We start from the raw sequence: 18,692 nt of genomic DNA on the forward strand, positions 1-18,692 counted from the left end.
GGTTATACATTAGTGCCAGCCACGAGCAGTTTGTTATGCTCAAACTTGTTATCTCCAAACATTTATTTCCCCTACATGACGCCGCTCTCCTCAGACACTCTGTAGCCATCATCGCCATCACTATAACTTGTGCCACGCTGTTACAGAAATTTGCGGTCGTGGACTTTGTTTTTTGTCTATTTTGTGCAGTTCTTCGAACCATGTGTTGCTGATGTGGTCGTTTGCTACTCAGCTGTTCACGCTTTGATGAAAAAAAAAAAAGAAATATCTTTGGAAAAAGAAGTAGAAATAGACAAGAGTCCCAGTCGTGTTGTTCATACAAGTCATACTTTGAATTCAATGCGTTTGTGCACTTATGTCCTTATACACCCTTGCAGGAATTTATGTCAAAATACGGCTACCTCAAGGAGCTTACACCTCCAAGTCAGCTCGTCTCGTCTCTGGGCGGCGATAGGCGGCCGTCGCAGCAGTACACGATCACGCCGCCGAAAGAGCGTGTGATGTCAAAGCTGGCTCAGCTTCAGCGCTACCTCCGTGTCCCGACCACGGGAAGACTGGACGATGAGACCATCGAAGCGATGCGGCGACCTCGCTGTGGTATGTCTGATCCTGAAATCAACGAGGTTCTGGAGGAAGAGGACGAGGTGGTGGACGACACGGGTGGGCGTGGCGGGAGGCGGCGGGGTAGGAGACGTCGACCCAAGAGATATGCAATAGCAGGGGACCGGTGGAATAAGAAAATGATAACTTATAGGTAAGCTGTAACAACATGAGGTAAAAAGGGGTAATTTATAGAACATGCAAAGCTAGAGCGGAATAGGACAGAGGAGTTGCGTTTTAGGGTGAGAGAAAGAGAGTAGAGAGGAAAGAGAGGGAGAGAGATAGAGAGAGAGAGGGGGGGGGGGCGGGGCGGGGGGGGGGGGGGAGGGATACAGACGGACCAGACGTAGAAATCGAAATGCATCAGACGTCGAATGGCATGTCAATAACGGGACCAAGCTTGCAAGGGTGCGCCGCCCCTTTCCTCCGATAAGCGCGATGCTTAACTGCAGACTTCTAAAGAGGCCTTCGGATCTCACTGGCGCCAGCATCATGCTCTGCATTAGAAAATATCGTAGTCGGTAGGTCAATGGCAGTCACCGAGATAAGACGGGATTATGAGAAGATTTGTATGATATTTTTATGAATATACAAGAAATCAAGCATTGAGAAATGTATTACCTTATGATTTTCAATGAAGTAGAATTACAACTTTATCCTCCCGTAATCGTATACTACTTTGAAGTACCCTGACATAAGTGCATTACAAAGGAAAGGGAATGCTTCTCAACGTTGACGAGGCACCAAACTGCCGTGAATATGACGGCTTGTTAAGATCATAAGCCCTCGTTCGACTGTTTTGATCTAATAACTCAAATGTGTCCTGAGAAACCATTAATCCGCAGAGTGTGTGGTTCACAGAGTGATGAGCGAATGTGAAGACATGCGCGGCACTCCGCAGATGTGACGCATGCTCATTGCGGGCTCACGCCGAGGTTTTGTTAGCCTCACTCAAACCTGGACGACCTGGGTTATATGTATAAACGATATGATATTTGAATTGACTCATTCAATTTACTTTATTTCCATCCAATAAAAGGTAATAGATAATGCAAAGCATACGGTGAGAAATTAAATTAAAAAAAAGTAGAGTAAATATGATTCGAACATCATATTCTACACCCGTTGAATGCAAGAGGAAAGCAATTTTTGCATCTAAGTCATTGCTTTGTTTTGTTTTTTGATACTACAAAACACAACAGCGTACTGAGCTATCCGACGAGCGTGTGGATCCCGCGGAGAAAGGTCCAGGATTCGGTCTCGAGGGCGCTGCAGCTGTGGAGTGACGTCACACCCTTGAACTTCCGAATGCTGGACGACTACGACGAGGAGAAAGCCGACATCTACGTCAGCTTCTCCAAGTACCGCCACGGAGACCCGTATCCGTTCGACGGGCCCGACGGCACCATCGCCCACGCCTACCTCCCCAACGGCCACTTCGGTGACCTCGATGGAGACGTTCACTTCGACGACTCGGAGTTGTTCTCCTATGATGGCGATTCAGGTCAGGATCCGGATTGTCACTGTGGTCGGGACCATTGTTCGCAGAACCTCTTCACACTCTGTTCCTACGAATATAAATTGTGAATAGTTTGCCCAAAAATCTTAATGTTCAAGAGGAAAGAACAAGATCTTCATTTCGAAGAAACCTAAAAAATCACTTGTTAAAAGAAGTTTAGTGATGAAAAGAAATTTCAGTGTTTAGTTTAATGTACTTCTATAGTACAGTTACTTTAAAAGAGTAGACATTGCAATAAGCAGCTTAAATATACATGTAGCTATAATGGGAGAACCATTCTCGACTAGCACTTGTGCTAACTTTTGGTTCCCCCTTTAACAACATTAGCTTCTGTTTTTTTTCGATTATTTTTTCAGAACCTCTATCTATGCATATACATTACATACTTATTCATTCTCTTTGCCTTTTCAGTGATAAATGTATCACAACGAAACTAAATCTGTTATAACACATGTATTCTTATGTAAGGTAGATATATAAGTATGTAAAATCATGCTTGCAAAGCTGTAAGAACCTTGTACAAAATCATTGTATTCTCATAAAAATTTCATGTTATTGTATCTTACACTGTGGAATTTCATGTTATCATGTTATCATATTCACATGTATGTTGTTAATAAACTCAACTCAACTCAAGTTACTTTCGAATGTTATTTTGTCAGATAGATCTGATAGATAACTGATAGATCATCGTGTGGAATTTCACTTCGATATGCCAAACACACAATGTATAAGTTTTAGTCGGATCATTAATAATAATCATAATGTATGATCGGTCGTTAGGAAATGCAGTGCCTATCCCGCTACACACTCTCTTTCAATCACTTTCTGTCTTTCTATCTATTTACCCTTTTCTCACCCAGGTACTCTATAGTTTCCTTCCCTCTAGTAATTTGTTTCGTCGGATTCTATAGCCTCTTACCTGCACGTTTCTGATTTTCGAGAATTATGCTCTTGACCTCTGTTTCCCTCTTCAGGGTATAATCTGTACAAAGTAGCGGCACACGAGCTGGGGCACAGCCTCGGCTTGGAGCACTCGTTTAAAATGGGATCCATCATGGTTCCCGATTACTCAGGGTTCAAAGGTGACGACCACGAATTCAAGCTTGGCGAGGACGACATCCGGGCCATTCAAGTACTATATGGTAAGGGGATATAATTTGTATCATTATTTCTGCTCGTCATGGAGTGTGTATGATCCCATGATAATGATGATGAGGAATATTTATATGACCCTCGTCATCTCTGTTTGCCATTATTGTCATCAGCATTATCATCATTATGGAATCATATTAAGTTTTGTTTTTATGCAAATTTTCCTGATCAACAGGGTATATAGGGCCTAATTACCCAAATATTTTTATTAGAGGCAAAGCTCGATCATCAAACGGAGAAAACTCTTCATCACCATACCCTCTATAATAAAAAGTGGGAGGAGAAGATACTTCGAATAAGTGATCGGTATTAAAAAAACCCAAACAAACCTGAGGAATAGATACATGTACTTGCGTCACTGGCATTGTATTCATTTTGACAATTTGTTATTTCATCATCATCACCATCATCATCCGTGCTATCAACATTGTTTTTATTATTATTATTATCGGTATTATTACTATTATTATTATTATTATTATCATTATTATTATTATTATTGTTATTATTATCAGTACTATCAATATTGCTTTTATTTACTCGGCATTTGCAAGGCAACAGGCCTACAAGGTTAGTGAATCTCCAAACAATAGACAAACAAACAAAAACAAGCATAATACAAGGGTATTGGAAAAAACAAACAATCAGTTATCATTGACATCATCATTATTATTATGACCTATTCGTGTTGCCGTTATTGTTATCATTGACATCATCATTATTATTATGACCTATTCGTGTTGCCGTTATTGTTATCATTGGTCCCTTTGATATAGAAATATTTGCTGTATTGCATCATTAGCGTCACCTCGGTCATATATGTGTGTGTGTGTGTGTGTGTGTGCATGTGTCTGTGTCTGTGTTATATATATATATATATATATATACATGTATTTTTCCCCTTTTTTTACACCAGGGCCCATTTCATAAAAGATGTTAAGATGGCAACTCTTGCTGAAATGGCAACTTCCCAATTAGCAAAAGCCAATCGGGAAGCTGGATTCTTGTTGTTAACATAACAACTGCCACTCCAGCAAGAGTTGCTATCATGTCGACTCTTTTATGAAATGGGGCCCTGACAGGCTAATGGCAAGTATTCTAAATACTGGTGTAAATAAATAAACATCAGCTAAAGTGATTTCCGTACTCTGTCTTCAGTGAACGTGTATTAATTACTTCCGTTGATCGTTAAACAGGGGACCCTGACGGCCCACAGTACAGAGGGAATCCCAGGGCTGAATGCAACAAGGCATTTGACGCGGCAGATGTCATAGACGGTGTATTGAACGTTTTTAAGGTAGGAGTTCATAAATCCATCAAAGTTTGGAAAAAATAATCGAAACAAAGCATAGAAATGGTAATGACGGTAAAGATAGAATTGACAAAAACATGACCAAACAAGCTTGACAAGCAGCACCGCAACAGAGGGAAATTCGCGATAGTAATATTGATTATACTTAATGATGGATAATTTATATGTGAACGTTTATTCAAATCATTCTGAAAAATTATACACACATCTTTTAATGAAATGATTTAATTGTTTCTTTTGTGTGTGTGTTTCACCAAAGTGAAAGTAATTGCAATTTGAACAATGCTGTCGTGCTTTTTAAAATTATATTTGGGTGTATTTTTGTCCGGATCTTCTTCGATAAAGTACTGGTCTCGCAACATTACAGAGTTTTGCGGGAATATAATGATTTGTCCACTCGTGACACACGCTTGTATTTACTGAAGTCCTGTTCATCTCCGCAGTTTGTAGTAATATAGTAAATAAAATTAGGTAATTGCAAAATAGTACTCCATGGTGATAACGATATGCGATTGACTGTTCTATTGATCTCAAAAGGTGAAAAACATCTAAAAAAGAAAAAGCAAAACAAGCTGCGTTGGCCGGGAATCGAACCCGGGTCAATTGCTTGGAAGGCAACTATGCTAACCACTATACCACCAACGCTCTTGGATGAAAGCGGGGGTGTTAAAATGGTATATATAGATTGGAGGTTATTGTGCGTTCGGAATTTGGGTTAGTCTTTGTTCCTAGTCGAGTACTTGGGCTCTGTTGCAGATGGTATTCTGCAGAAGTTCCACAATTTGCACTAGAAGACATAAATGTACATTTACTGCACTGTGTCACACGAAGCCTTGTTACATGAATAAGCCGCTGAGACAGCAGTTAAATTTTAGTACTAAATTTTGACGTAGAGGGCGCCATTACCTTTAAGCCCACCAAGCCCACAGAACTCTTAAGAGTTCTGTGACCAAGCCCAACTCGGTCAGTGTTCATTGAATGACACAAGAGGGGGCGCACCGGGAGCGCGCCCCCCATTGCCGTATTATACGGCACTGGCGCCCCCTCTTTATTTATTTTTATTTTTTTTGCTAAAACAAGAGAAATAAAAAGATAAAGGGGGGGGGGGCGTGCGCCCCCCTTTAATTTTGTAAAGGCGCGTCCCCTTTACGGCATTCCTGGATCCGCACCTGAGTGGTGCTGACTACCGTTACTCTTTATGTCAACCTTGCTTAGGATCGACGATTCTGGCGGATAAAGAAAACAGGGAAACTGCTTTCTCCAGCTCACGGCGAGAAAACAAAGCGCAGGTTTCCAAGACTTCCTCGCAAAATTGATGGAATATATCAACGGAAAGATGGTCACATTATAGCTCTAAAAGGTAACAATGTAAGATAGCTAAGTTATGATGGCAGCAACAAGCATAAAGATATTATTGATTTTATCCAATTTTTTGTGCAAAAACAGTGTGCTGATAACATCTTCTGAGCTAAGTTGACATTATGTGCCACCTGCTCAAGCACTTTCGACCAATCATTATGATAATCATTATTCTGGTGAAATAACCAATTATGTCAAAAAGTTATCAAAATCTCCTGTGTTGTCTAGTTTTGATGCAATCTCTACCATGATGCAAAGTGGCTTCTGTCTGTTTCATATCTGTGAAAGGTATAATAACTACGTCTATGAGTTGGTATTGATACATACGTTTGTTACAAGTTTCAAGTCTTAAATACAAACAGCAATGTGATGATGTGTCTTATTAGGCCTAAATGCAATATGGAGGAACTGAAAAACCGTACGTATCAAGCAATGAAATTAGTGTGGTGATTATGAAAAGAAAAATGGTTGACAATACTTTTTACAGCTCTCACTTAAGTTTTTATATGAATTTGAATGCTAAATAGAGATATCCAGTCTTATCAATATATTTGAGATTGAAGCTGCTGAAAAACAAGGAATATAATCAAAATATTAAGTGTGATAACTTTGATATCTTCAAAAATATTTTTGTTATGTGACCAGTGCAGTTAATCATTGAAAAGATATAAGTTTTCTCTATTTGATGATTACCTTACAAATAAAAAAAAAAGAAAGTGAAAGTGATGTTTATCTGTTTTTGCACGCAAGCTCTTCATAATTAAACACAGTGTAGTACATGTATCATGTATTCATGATATGCATATATATATATTCAACAAGATTTTTTTTTCTTTATCTTATTGCTATCAGGCCATATGCATTGGATGTACAAAGGAAAAAAGCTCCTTCCGGGTTACCCTCGTTCAGTGCGCACTCGCAACATGCCAGGTCACGTGAACGCCATTCTACACTTCAAGCAGTACAACAAGACGTACTTCTTCCGCTCATCATACGTGTGGCGGTACGACGAGCGAAGACAGCAGGTGGATGCAGGATTTCCAACTTTCACCAAGGACGTCTTTATGGGAATACAGACGCCAGTAGACGCAGTCTTCCAGTATAAAGACAGTATGCATCTCAGATCTCACTCTATATTCGTCCACTCCTTATTATAAAAACCATCTCTTCCTTACTACTCCATTGTATCCATCGAAATTATTTTTTTTTTATACATAAGTATTCTACACTATATTTCTGATAAAGAATGCATCATCTCCATTTCAGATTGCTTGGCGTGTTTGACACTCCATGATTATACTAAAGTCAAACCTGCTTAGCGGCCACCTGTCAATAGCGGTCACCTGCCTTAAGTAGCCACTTTGAAATAAAAGTTTAGTTGTTTTATATTTTGGATCAAAACAGTTAAACAAAAGAAGGAGAAATAGGGGAAAATGCGAGGCAAGAAGTCGCGTCTCGGATGCGATGTTGTGAAGGGACCAATGAGTATAGAAGCTACAGTAACCATACTATACTCTGTGGTCAGAACTACTTTGTGATGTTTTTTATTTTTTCTTCGAAATTGTTACATTTCACAGAGTGACGGTACGAACCAATGCGCAATGTCAGAATTGCTTTGTGACGTCACAATTGTTTTGTTAAAATGTTACATTTCACAGAGTGACTCAGCGAAGCGGTGCGCAATGTCAAAATTGCTTTGTGACATCACAATTGGTTTGTTAGATTTTACAGAACGACGATACGACGCAGTGCGCAATGTCAGAATTGCTTCGTGATGTCACAATTCTTTTCAAAATTGTTACATTTTACAGAGTGATGGTACAAAGCTGCGGACAATTTCAGAATTCTTTTGTGACATCATTTTGCAAATACATGTACTAGTACACAGTCATGTAGTATACTATTTTGCAAAATGTCGTCATAGAAGTGACGTCATTTTAATACTTCATGAAGTGTCAAACATACCAACATTCTGACAAAGCTGAAAATACCTATAATCACGTGAAACTCTTTCAACCAATCACTGGATGATGATTTTTTTGATCCGCAATATAAATATATACTGTCTATTTCGGGGCTGCGCCCTTCAATGAATACTTAGTAGTAGGTGCCTACTACTTTGGGGTCACCTGTGCCCATAGGAACTCTCAATAAGGTGTAGTCTCATTCCGCCATGCAAGTAAAAAGACACGCATTGTTGGCAATCATGATCATGTCAAAGGATAAAGGGATTCGGCAGGAACCGCAGACCTTCTGTTTGCAACCCTAGAGCCTTATCTTATGTCAAATATGGTGCTTTTATGACTACAACAAATCATTTCAAGACTGATTTTCACCAATTAATAAACTTTTTTTTTTCATTTTCCCTGCCATGAAACAGATAGTCACTCCATAGCATGCTAACTTTCGTTACTATTCATCTCTGTTTTTTTCAGAAAACACTTACTTTTTACAACGGAAGAAGTACCAGCGGTATAGTTCTGTTCACCGCAATGCTGATCCGGGGTATCCGAGGTACTTCGGCGAGGACTTCATTGGATGTTAACCGCTGACCCCGCGATGATTCGGCAATAAAATGTAATAATTATTATACGGAACTGTGTGGCCTCCGATGTCTGGGACTTCATTCATGACACACCGGGTGATGTCAAGTTCGATGCTAGTGCTGGTGTTCGTTATCGAGCTCCGACATCGACGGTGAAATTTATGGCAAACGGTACCGCACACATTATCGATCCCCAACACAATAGTGTCATCTCCACAACACAAATTGAAGTCCTTGGGATCGCGTTGGAAATGCACGACGAAAAAAAAAATCGTGGTGCTTGGATCCAGTCAAATATGAAGAAAAAAATGTAGATATGACTGCTTATCTTTAGACACAATCATGATGGGGAAGACGGATTGAAATGCCACAAATTTGATCCCTTCTCCAAAATATGAGGATATTGATTTTGCTCCCAGGCTCATATTAATGTGGCTATATGTCTAGAGTGTTCGTTCGGGATTATCGGATTATCGCTTGTTCTAGAGTTGAGATAGGGCTTACACCAGCACTTTAAAGGATGGCTGTATCGAACTTGAAATCACCCACCTGATTGCTAAGATACGGCAAGAAAAGCGAGGGGCAAGACAAAAGGATTCGAGAAAGTTCGGTCAACTTACCTCACAGCACTGAAGAAGCGAGATCATTGTACAGCTCTCCGTCCTCTATTGTTTGAATCAGCAAGACGTATACCATGGATAGTCTGTCCGTTTGAACTGTCGTCACCTGTAGTAATGTTATTAGTTTTGTAATTACACCAATTAATTTTTCCTTATGAACAACCTGCTCAACTTGGGCGTTGAATGAAATCGCTTCTAACAAATGTTATGTTATTCCCGATGGAGTTAGGGAAGTGTAGTGTATGCAGATTGCATTGTAGGATAAACAAAATCAGAACAACATCTTTTATTTTTCTTCTGCTTCCAAAAATCAATAGCAATAAAAATTAATACCAGCAATCACTTATAGCGTAAAAAGAGATCAGTTAGAGAAGAGTAGAAAGAATAAAACAGTAAGGATAAATGTCAATAAATGCCAACGAAGAGGAAAAATATCGCACTCATGATGGAAGAGTCCAATTTGCCAAATTGTATGGATTGTTCGTGTGTGAAAGGGTGATATTTGAAGTGATCCTTAAAAACTCTACATAAAATTCGGCACTGCAATATTTTACTCTGTGTAATGAATTCAGCTTACTAAAATCATTGACCGAAATTCGCAAAGGTAGTGTTTTTAGTCCATTGACAACTTTTATTTGATTTGAACCTTTGTCATGTTTGTGAATGATCCTCCCTTATATGCTGGCATTATGGTATCACCTTATGTTAAACAAGACACTTTATACGTACTCTAACTCTTCTTTCTTCCTCCATTTTCTTTTTAAAGTATTGTAAGATCAGAGAAATCTTATTCATCTTAATATAAATCACCGCATTATCATTTTCAAGAAGACGGGAGAGAATAGAATGGAGAATGAGTGATCTTTTTTTTCTCCAAATGTTTATTTACCAAGGTCCACTATCATACAAGCACCGCCGGCGCCACGTTTTCAAAAGTGTGTGTGTTCGTGTGTTGGGGGGGGGGGCACTTCCGGGTTTCATGAGCTAACAAGCCAAAAATAAAAAAATAAAAATAAAAAATAAAATCTTCAGCGCAGAAACAAACCTTACCGGACTCACACTTCAAGACTTCAAGGTTTCTATCTATTTCTTTCTAGTGCCACTTACGCACTTCCGGGGTAAAAAAAAAAAAGTGGGGGCTCAAAGTGGTGATACCTTATGTATTCCTTTGTATGGTGCTAAAAAAAGTGTCCCCCCCCCCGTTCCGCCGGCTATGGACTATGTATTCATGTTGACTAGCGCAATTTCAGTAATTGTTGTTAAGATCTCTCTGCAGTCCATGTATTATAAATACGACCAACACTGACAATGACTGATGTAAATATATTTGAATTGGTACAATATGGTAATCATCATTACTATTTTGTTGTTGCTGTTTCGTCAATTCCGAAGCAATAATCTTGGCTAAAATCGATCTTCCTTGCACATAGATTATTACAGTATTGACAGAAACACAAAGTTGAATTGATGTTCAAACACTTTGTCAGAGATTCGAGAGGAAAATCCACCTATCACCATGTGACTGACCAAAATTTAAATCCATATCAATCTTTCTTATACACTTATTATCGATATCACATCATGAAATCATTTCGACCAAGTAATTGAGTATATATTATTTATGTGCAAGATGGAGATGTTATGAATTGTGGCTCGATGAATCAAAGGAATATACTCAATACGTTTGCTGAAACAGATAGAGGAAGAGTTAACTTAATGAGGCATGGAAGAATGGGATTGAGTACTTTTTTTGTTTTATTTAACGAACAGAAAAAGAACAGTGGTTACTTTTGCAATTTCCGCTTTGTACAAATTTCAAACAAGAAGACTCTAAGATGTGTATATGCTATACTGAAAACATTATAGAGTGATGGATTTGTGCTCCGTACCATTGCAAGTGTTGCAAAACTGATATTCATGTAAATATCAGTTTTAATTTGTAATTATTTTCACATTTCTATCGGCGATTTTGTCATCGTGATGGTCTGTCTGCCACTGCCTTTTTATATCCATTTATTGTTTCGCTGTGTGTCGTTATTTCTCTTTCGCTCTCTCTCTCTCTCTCTCTCTCTCTCTCTCTCTATATATATATATATATATAGATAGATAGATAGATATATATATGGGCCTATATAATATATATATATATATATATATATATATATATATATAGGCCTATAATATATATATATATATATGTATATATTTATTTTATATATATATATATATATATATATATATATATATATATATATATATATGTATATGCCTTTCAATCCCCCCCCCCTCCCCGCTTACCGCCTCCTCCCGCTCCTTCTTCTGGTTTTATATCTTGCCTTTTTTTTCTTGGTCTATATCATTCTGTTTTCCTGTCCCTATCAACCTCCCCGCGGAAATGTTAATATGCTTATCCCTGGTGATTCTTAAAGATAATCAAAATAAGCTGACATTACGATAGTACTGTTTGGAACTCGATTCCAAATGTTAATCAATGAGAATCGTATGTATGTGTACGTGTGTGTCAAAGTTAATGTTCCGTCAACATCCGTAATTACCACGCCTTGTGCGTCGGCTGATTTTGAGAGAAAAAATTATGAGTATTTTAGATTGATTTAATTATGCCCACATGTGTGCCCTGACTTTTTTACGCACAGAATTCTCCCAGTAAATGTTGTTTTCTAAATCATCTTCGTCCTTGGCCAATGCCAAGGCAGTCCGAATGTGTCAAAGCAAATTCTGATGAAAGTCATTTCCATGGCAACACTGTGTCGCATTAAATTTTTTGATGGTGCGCTTTCGGTTTAACATGTTCTATAATCATGATAATTTTGGACAAGTTTGAGTCCTTGCGAGTACAAGAGGACACAATTTCGTAGTTCTACAATTGATATACGCGGCTCGCTACATGTAATGTTAGAGTATTATAAAATGAATATTCATTATTAACTTTAGTATATAGATTTAAATTTGATGCTGAATGTCTAGTTGATAAGCAGTTTCCTGTGTGTTGTAACAATGAGCGATATAGAAAGTCAAAGTAAATGTGCACCATATATAGGCCTAATGTCGTCGTTGTATACGGATATAAAATGTGTGATGAATCAGTTTTGCACGAAGCGCCAAACACCAATTTCCTGCCAATGATTTACCACCACTATACTTGATGCTTAAAGATACTTACTTGGTGCTTAATTATTATGTTCCTCCACAACATTGAGCTTATATAGGAGGTAAACAATATGTGTGAAAGCGAATACTTAACATAGACCGCGGGCAATTTGAGACTACTGAAATAAAGCTTGAAATAAACATGTAACTTCATGGCATTGATTATGTTAACTATAGAGTTTAATGATAGTCGATATCAATAATAATAATTAGACTCCAGGGCAGTGAGTATATATGATTCATTTCTTTCTTATTTGATGGCATGGTATCCTCAATATAAAGTTGTCCTGACTAATTTATGACATTATTCGATCAACGGCTTAGTTGTTCACGAAAGACCCAAGATTAGAAAGAAAGGAAAAGAAAAAGAACTCAAATTCGAATTGGACAAAAATGCATTACAAGTTTGTTTCTTCATATACTGCATTTAGATTAATCAAATCAGGGGCTGTTACTGTTCAGTGGAATATATAGAGAATGTACTATCAATGTTGAGGTCTCTGATTCGAGGCCCTTTATGCAAGACAATTATCCTCATTGCCTTGCTCTTCGTATGGGATTTGGTTCCATAGTAAGTTATGTTACCTTACAAGCATTCACTTCTTATTCAGCAGATCACGGAAATCTTATTTCATATTCAATTTATTAGAATAAGCCATTAGATGATTCAAATGAATCAACTGGATATGATTTAGATATACACATCATGACCTTTATGTGAAAGCGAATATGAGGATAGTATACCTTAACTATGGACACAGGCAGTTTTGCTATATTCGAATACCTTATATTTGTGTTGTATTTGCGTTTACTCTTTTTAATGACTTACGTATTGTCTTGACATACAGTGGATGAATAAATTTCGTTTTCTGTACTTTTATTTTTTCTTCATATTTTGTGTAGAGAGGAAGAAATGTAACAGTTTATTTCTGCATCATCTGCACCGGCAGGACTAATTATTTATTGTCAACTTTTCCTTTGCCAGTGTGTGCCACTGTTACATATACAGCAAAAAAAAAAAAAAATAGTATGCACTCACTGTTTAGCGTATGTAGGAAGATCTAAGAAGAATTGTCATATAATGGCGCAATGCATTTCGTAGATAACAGCCAAATGCAAGCAATCAATGATGTTGTACATTATTTTGATATACTATTGAAAGTTTCTCATTAAATGCAGTTAGCACAGCCATACACGCTGGCTTTTAAGTTGATTAGTATATCGATGTTATTTTCGTTGAAAAAAAAAATAATGTATTAATGGAAGATTTAAAGGGAATTCCGGATCAGTTAAATGTTAATTTGATAAGAAAAAATAAAATCTTAAAAGCACGACAGTGAAAATGCGATCAAAATGGATAAAAGTTAAGGAAGATATGAAATTGTGAAGCTTCTCTAATTTTCACAAATCAGTTCTTGAACAGTCATTACATGTCTGAATATGCAATTGAGAGGGTTGATGCTGTCATCGCCTCGTAACAAAATTACCATATTGTTTGTAGGCCTACACAAAATCTCGAAGCGTCCATTTCTTTAATCAAAACATAATTATAGGCCTACACCCCATCAGTCTAAAATCCAAATATATCTGACAGGTCATTATTTTGAAGTTGTTTCGTGAGGAATGACATGATTTTTTTTTACATTTGAGTTTTATACTTTAAAAAAAAATAAAAGATTGAATTCTCGTCATTTTTTTTCGTACATAAATCAATGAAGACTTGTGTGGTCATGACATCATCAGCTCACTTTGTCAATGCATTTGCTTACTTGCTTGCTTAATTCGAGTGGTGTTCTAGATCCACAATGGCACTCCAAGTTTGTCTGTCCAGCATTGCGGTCTTTATCTCGTTGGTGTCTAGACCAGTGTCTCTCTTAAGCATGTCAACAAAGTTGATCACTGGTCTGCCTGGTTTCCTGCTCCCATGCTTGGGCATCCAGAGTGTATCAGTTTGGAAACAATGCATATATATTGTATACATAACAATTATATCTAGTATATACACTTAATCCGCTTTTGATTAAATTTTCACTGTCGTACTTATAAAAAGTTGTTCTTTCTTTTCAGACTGTTCTGGAATCCCCCTTTGATTTACTTTGCGATCGAGTTCGTCATAGTCCGAAAATAAACTATAAATTCAAAAATGAAAAGTCTCGTTGATCTGGAAATGAGAGAGGACTTTCGCAACTACAACGAACCATATTACATTTTCCGATTAACGAAATCAATTTCATTTTCTAATTAAAGAGACTTGTTTCATTCTGGGTTAAGGAACCCCATCGCATTTTGGATGAAGGAACCTTATTTCATTTTCGGATTAACATACCTCATTTTGTTTTTGGAAAAAAAAAACCTCACTTCATTTTTGGACTAACGAATTCTAATTCAGATGTGAAGAAACGTACCCTATTCATTTTGGGAAAGGCGAATCCGCGGGTATATGAATTTTGAATGTTCTTAATATTCCACATATATGACTCATCTGCATCAAAGCGGCCAATAATTGAGCATTGCGTGGAATTGCACACTGAACCTTTTCACATGATTTGCGAAAGGTCGGTATATGACTAATTGCATTTTACTCCATATCATCGGTGAAATCAAAACAAATTTTATTTCCAGTATCACATGAATTAATTCAAATACAATGAATTTCAAAAAAAAAATCAATGTAATACAAAATATGTGAACAAACATTTAAAAGAGGAAAAACAAACAAAATCAAAGTGTTATCAAAGAGGCCTATATACGTAAAACACAAATTCATTGAGATGTGGGCCACTCAATAATCTTATTGGAAATTTAAAAAAAAAAGAGAAATATTTGGAGCACACTACAAATAGGGCCTACAGGCACGCAAACGAAAGACATAGATTGGACAAAACAGCAAGAGACATTGGGAAGAGGCAGTTGGACATGACAACACGGTCTGCCAAAAATGACCCAAATGATAATAATAATGATAACAAAGTTTTGTTCTAAAAGAAAAATCTAAAAGGTAGACAAGTAAATAGCTGAATATCTGGCTGCAATATCATTAGAGACATTAACAGGGTATATCTCCAGGACCAAATGGCTGGTACGTAAATGAATTGTAGTACAATGTATGTACCTTTTCAAGAATGATGACAGCTTGTATAATATATACGCAATTCTGGCGACAGAGAAATAGAGAAAACATACGGAAGTGACTATGAGTGGATGTGCGTATAGACACTCATCATAGGCATATATATATATATATATATATAATTATATATATATATATATATATATATATATATATATATATATATATGCATATATATATATAAAAAATACATATATATATATATATATATTCACAACAGTAGGTCAATATAAACTCCGTTGAAGACGTAAATTTGACGAATTTTCGCCCATAGGGCTTTGTCAAGTCGATACATTTGACACTTTATTTTGAAGCAGATCAAAATAAAAGATGCTTCAAAATAAAGTGTCAAATGTATCGACTTGACAAAGCCCTATGGGCGAAAATTCGTCAAATTTACGTCTTCAACGGAGTTTATATTGACCTACTGTTGTGAATCTATACTTTCTTATGACTCCGAGCAGAAACTATTTATTGCTGTTATATATATATATATATATATATATATATATATACATATATATATATATATATATATATATATATATATATATATATACACATACACTAAACCAAAAAAGTAAGTTCCCCCCTAGCATTTTTGGATATATCTCAAAAAGTATTTTACCGATTTTCATAATTCACACGGGAATGGATAGGGGATTTTATTACTCATAACATGAATGGCATATCATTGCCACCAGATATCATTATTGGTGTGAACAAAATGCATTTTATATCATGGAATTATATACATAATGCATATATACATATATTATATATATTATCATGTATCCTATACTAGTAAGTGAGTCCATCATCAGATAGAGCAAAATTGAATCCTTCCATACCTCACTTGCGACATAACAAGGAATATTCTAGAGGTTATGATTAAGAATATCCTATATTTCCTTACAATTTGTTTTTTGGTTTTTTTTAGTTTTTCAGCAGCTTTAATTACAAATATCTCAACTTAATGAAGTGAGGTCGTTTTGCGATAAAACTCTTCATGATAATCATTATACTCTCTAAAAAAAATCCAGTGAAAATATTCACTCTTAAAGGAGTGAAAAAAAAGAGTGAATTTAGAGTGAAATTGGAGTGAATTTTGAGTGAAAATGTTCATTTTCACTCGTTTTAGAGTGACGTCAAGGATCACTCCAAAATCTTCGAGTGATCCCTGAGGTCACTCCAAAGTGAGTGAAAATGAACATTTTCACTCAAAATTCACTCCAATTTCACTCTGAATTCACTCTTTTTTGTATTAAACACTCTTTTAAGAGTGAATATTTTCACTCGATTTTTTTTTAGAGAGTAGATTAGTGAAAAATTGAGCAAAGACAATGGGATTCCATGGGGATGGCAGGAATATGGGATTCTGTAGATTATTGGCGTAATAAAGGAACGACATTTGCCAACTGATTTTAGTGATGGCCATCGTATTTGCACATAGGTCCTTAGCACCTCTACCTTCGAATGACAACTCAAATCATAGAAGTGAATCATTCGATAGAACCTCGTTTATCAGATCACACATACACACATACACCAAAGTATGGGTTTGACGACACGTTCGACTCTCGCCTTTGATCGTCTATCCCCCCCCCCCCCCCATCTGATTTTGCAATACTCCTTGGAAAGCTTCATAATAATGTATGCCTTTTCAGACTGCACCACTGCGTTTTCAGCAGTCGAATAGGTTTTACAACAGCACTGTGCTCGTTCTGAATAGATTATGTACAATGCATTGAAGTCTTTGTTAGCGTTGACCCCTTTGTGCGAATTAAATAAAGTTGACCGCAGATGGCGCTTTCGACTTCTGTCATTCGATTCCACCGATCGTGCACAAACAGCGATTCTATGAAAAGCAGTCCGGATATCGATAGTCGGTATCGAACATTAAGATATTGCGTATCCACTGGACTGTTCAGGGTGGCGCTGGTGAAGACTGTGAACCTGCAGCAGTGCTGTGAACTTGCGTGATCCCATGACATGCAAGATGATAATGATGGTGATCATACGCAAATGCATCTTAAAAATGCAAATTCCCCCCCCCCCAAAAAAAAAAAAATGTTTTCATTGATATGAAACCCCCCAGAAGTAGTTTAATTAACAAGATTCTCATAAATTCATCATAATTCATAATAGTAAAGTTTTCAGTCTTCCCTGTTTGTATAGGCCCGATTGAGTGTTATGTCTGCCACTCACATGACAGTGGGCAGATTTATAGGCCCTAATGTGTTGGTAGTGGTGCTGTTTCATGTACAGTGGGAGCAATAATTGAGTGCAATAAGTTGCCAATGTTTTTAAAAAAGATCATCAACCACCTTCTGCGATGGCTTTTTTTTTTTTTTTTTTTTTTTACGCTGAAAGGCCGCTATGGCAGTGTGCATGGCAGAGTATTTTTGCTACTTTCGTTGATTGGATTAACATCCCCCAGTACACTCACCTATTCTTCTGTTTTGATCTCTTTCTCCTGACAGGCAAAAGCCAGCAGTGAACTTGAACAATTAGGACAAGATTATGAATAGACTTAAGTTAGTTGTAACACTAGGCCAACATTCATCACGAGTACCACCTTGATATTACATTCTGCTGGCCAGACACATGATAAATATCATTTTGTTTGGTTTATTCTATCAAAGAGAGTTCTTTCTTCTTGATATTCAAAATAGCCCTCTGTTATATGGTATTGACAAGAATCCAGCTTCCTGACTGGCTGATGCTAAGGTATAAGTTACTGTAATTGTCATTCTTAGTAAGAGTTGCTAATCCTATCAACTTTTACTAAAATGTGCCCCTGCAATCACAAAGATATACTAAGTAGGCTCTACATTTACATGAAACTGGCACAATAGGGCCTACAGAGATCTGATGAGGACAATCACGAGTCCCGATACAACTAAGTAACTTGTGTTGGGATACCGTAATACAATAAAACAGTGTGGAAACAAGTTAAACAACTGATACAAGGATCATGTACATAATGATTTAAACACAAATACACAAGAATTGAAAATAAGAAGAAAAAATAGGCCTAAAGAATAAGGAAAGTAGGCCTACAGATTCACATTGACACCACAAAATGATATCGGACACAATCATGATAAGAAATTATCATCCCTCTTGGAAAGTATACTTTGCATTTCATGGCCTGGTTTTGTTCAAGTTCTTAATAGTGTTGAGCAATTTCTTTGTTGCATTTATGATTTAAATAATCACGTATACGACATCATATCTCAATTCGATGCTGAATGCAAGCTACCCAAAGTTCCTCAATCCCA

General features: G+C 36.9%; 1 protein-coding gene and 1 non-coding gene across 2 annotated transcripts; one reads left to right on the forward strand and one right to left on the reverse strand.

The window, feature by feature from the left end:
* Positions 1–383: 383 nt before the first annotated feature.
* LOC139710120 (stromelysin-1-like) lies at positions 384–8,490 on the forward strand. The gene is made up of 7 exons (XM_071622054.1): positions 384–754; positions 1,803–2,104; positions 3,097–3,264; positions 4,471–4,571; positions 5,802–5,946; positions 6,798–7,055; positions 8,381–8,490. Exons 1-7 carry the CDS (start codon positions 384–386, stop codon positions 8,488–8,490), a joined length of 1,455 nt encoding a protein of 484 aa, XP_071478155.1.
* Trnag-ucc (transfer RNA glycine (anticodon UCC)) lies at positions 5,160–5,231 on the reverse strand. The gene has a single exon. It is a non-coding gene; the product is annotated as a tRNA-Gly (tRNA).
* Positions 8,491–18,692: the final 10,202 nt, after the last annotated feature.

Source organism: Diadema antillarum, unplaced genomic scaffold (assembly GCF_040938485.1).
Source record: "Diadema antillarum isolate AM-2024a unplaced genomic scaffold, OU_Dant_1.0 seq00001502_RagTag, whole genome shotgun sequence".
In the NCBI taxonomy this organism is placed as follows: domain Eukaryota; kingdom Metazoa; phylum Echinodermata; class Echinoidea; order Diadematoida; family Diadematidae; genus Diadema; species Diadema antillarum.

Bases quoted from the DNA above. Each gene is read 5' to 3' on its own strand.
- LOC139710120 (XM_071622054.1), top strand. From the start codon at position 384: ATGTCAAAATACGGCTACCTCAAGGAGCTTACACCTCCAAGTCAGCTC. The intron at 5,947-6,797 runs GTAACAATGTAA...TATTGCTATCAG, and splicing joins TCACATTATAGCTCTAAAAG to GCCATATGCATTGGATGTAC. The intron at 7,056-8,380 runs GTATGCATCTCA...TGTTTTTTTCAG, and splicing joins AGTCTTCCAGTATAAAGACA to AAAACACTTACTTTTTACAA.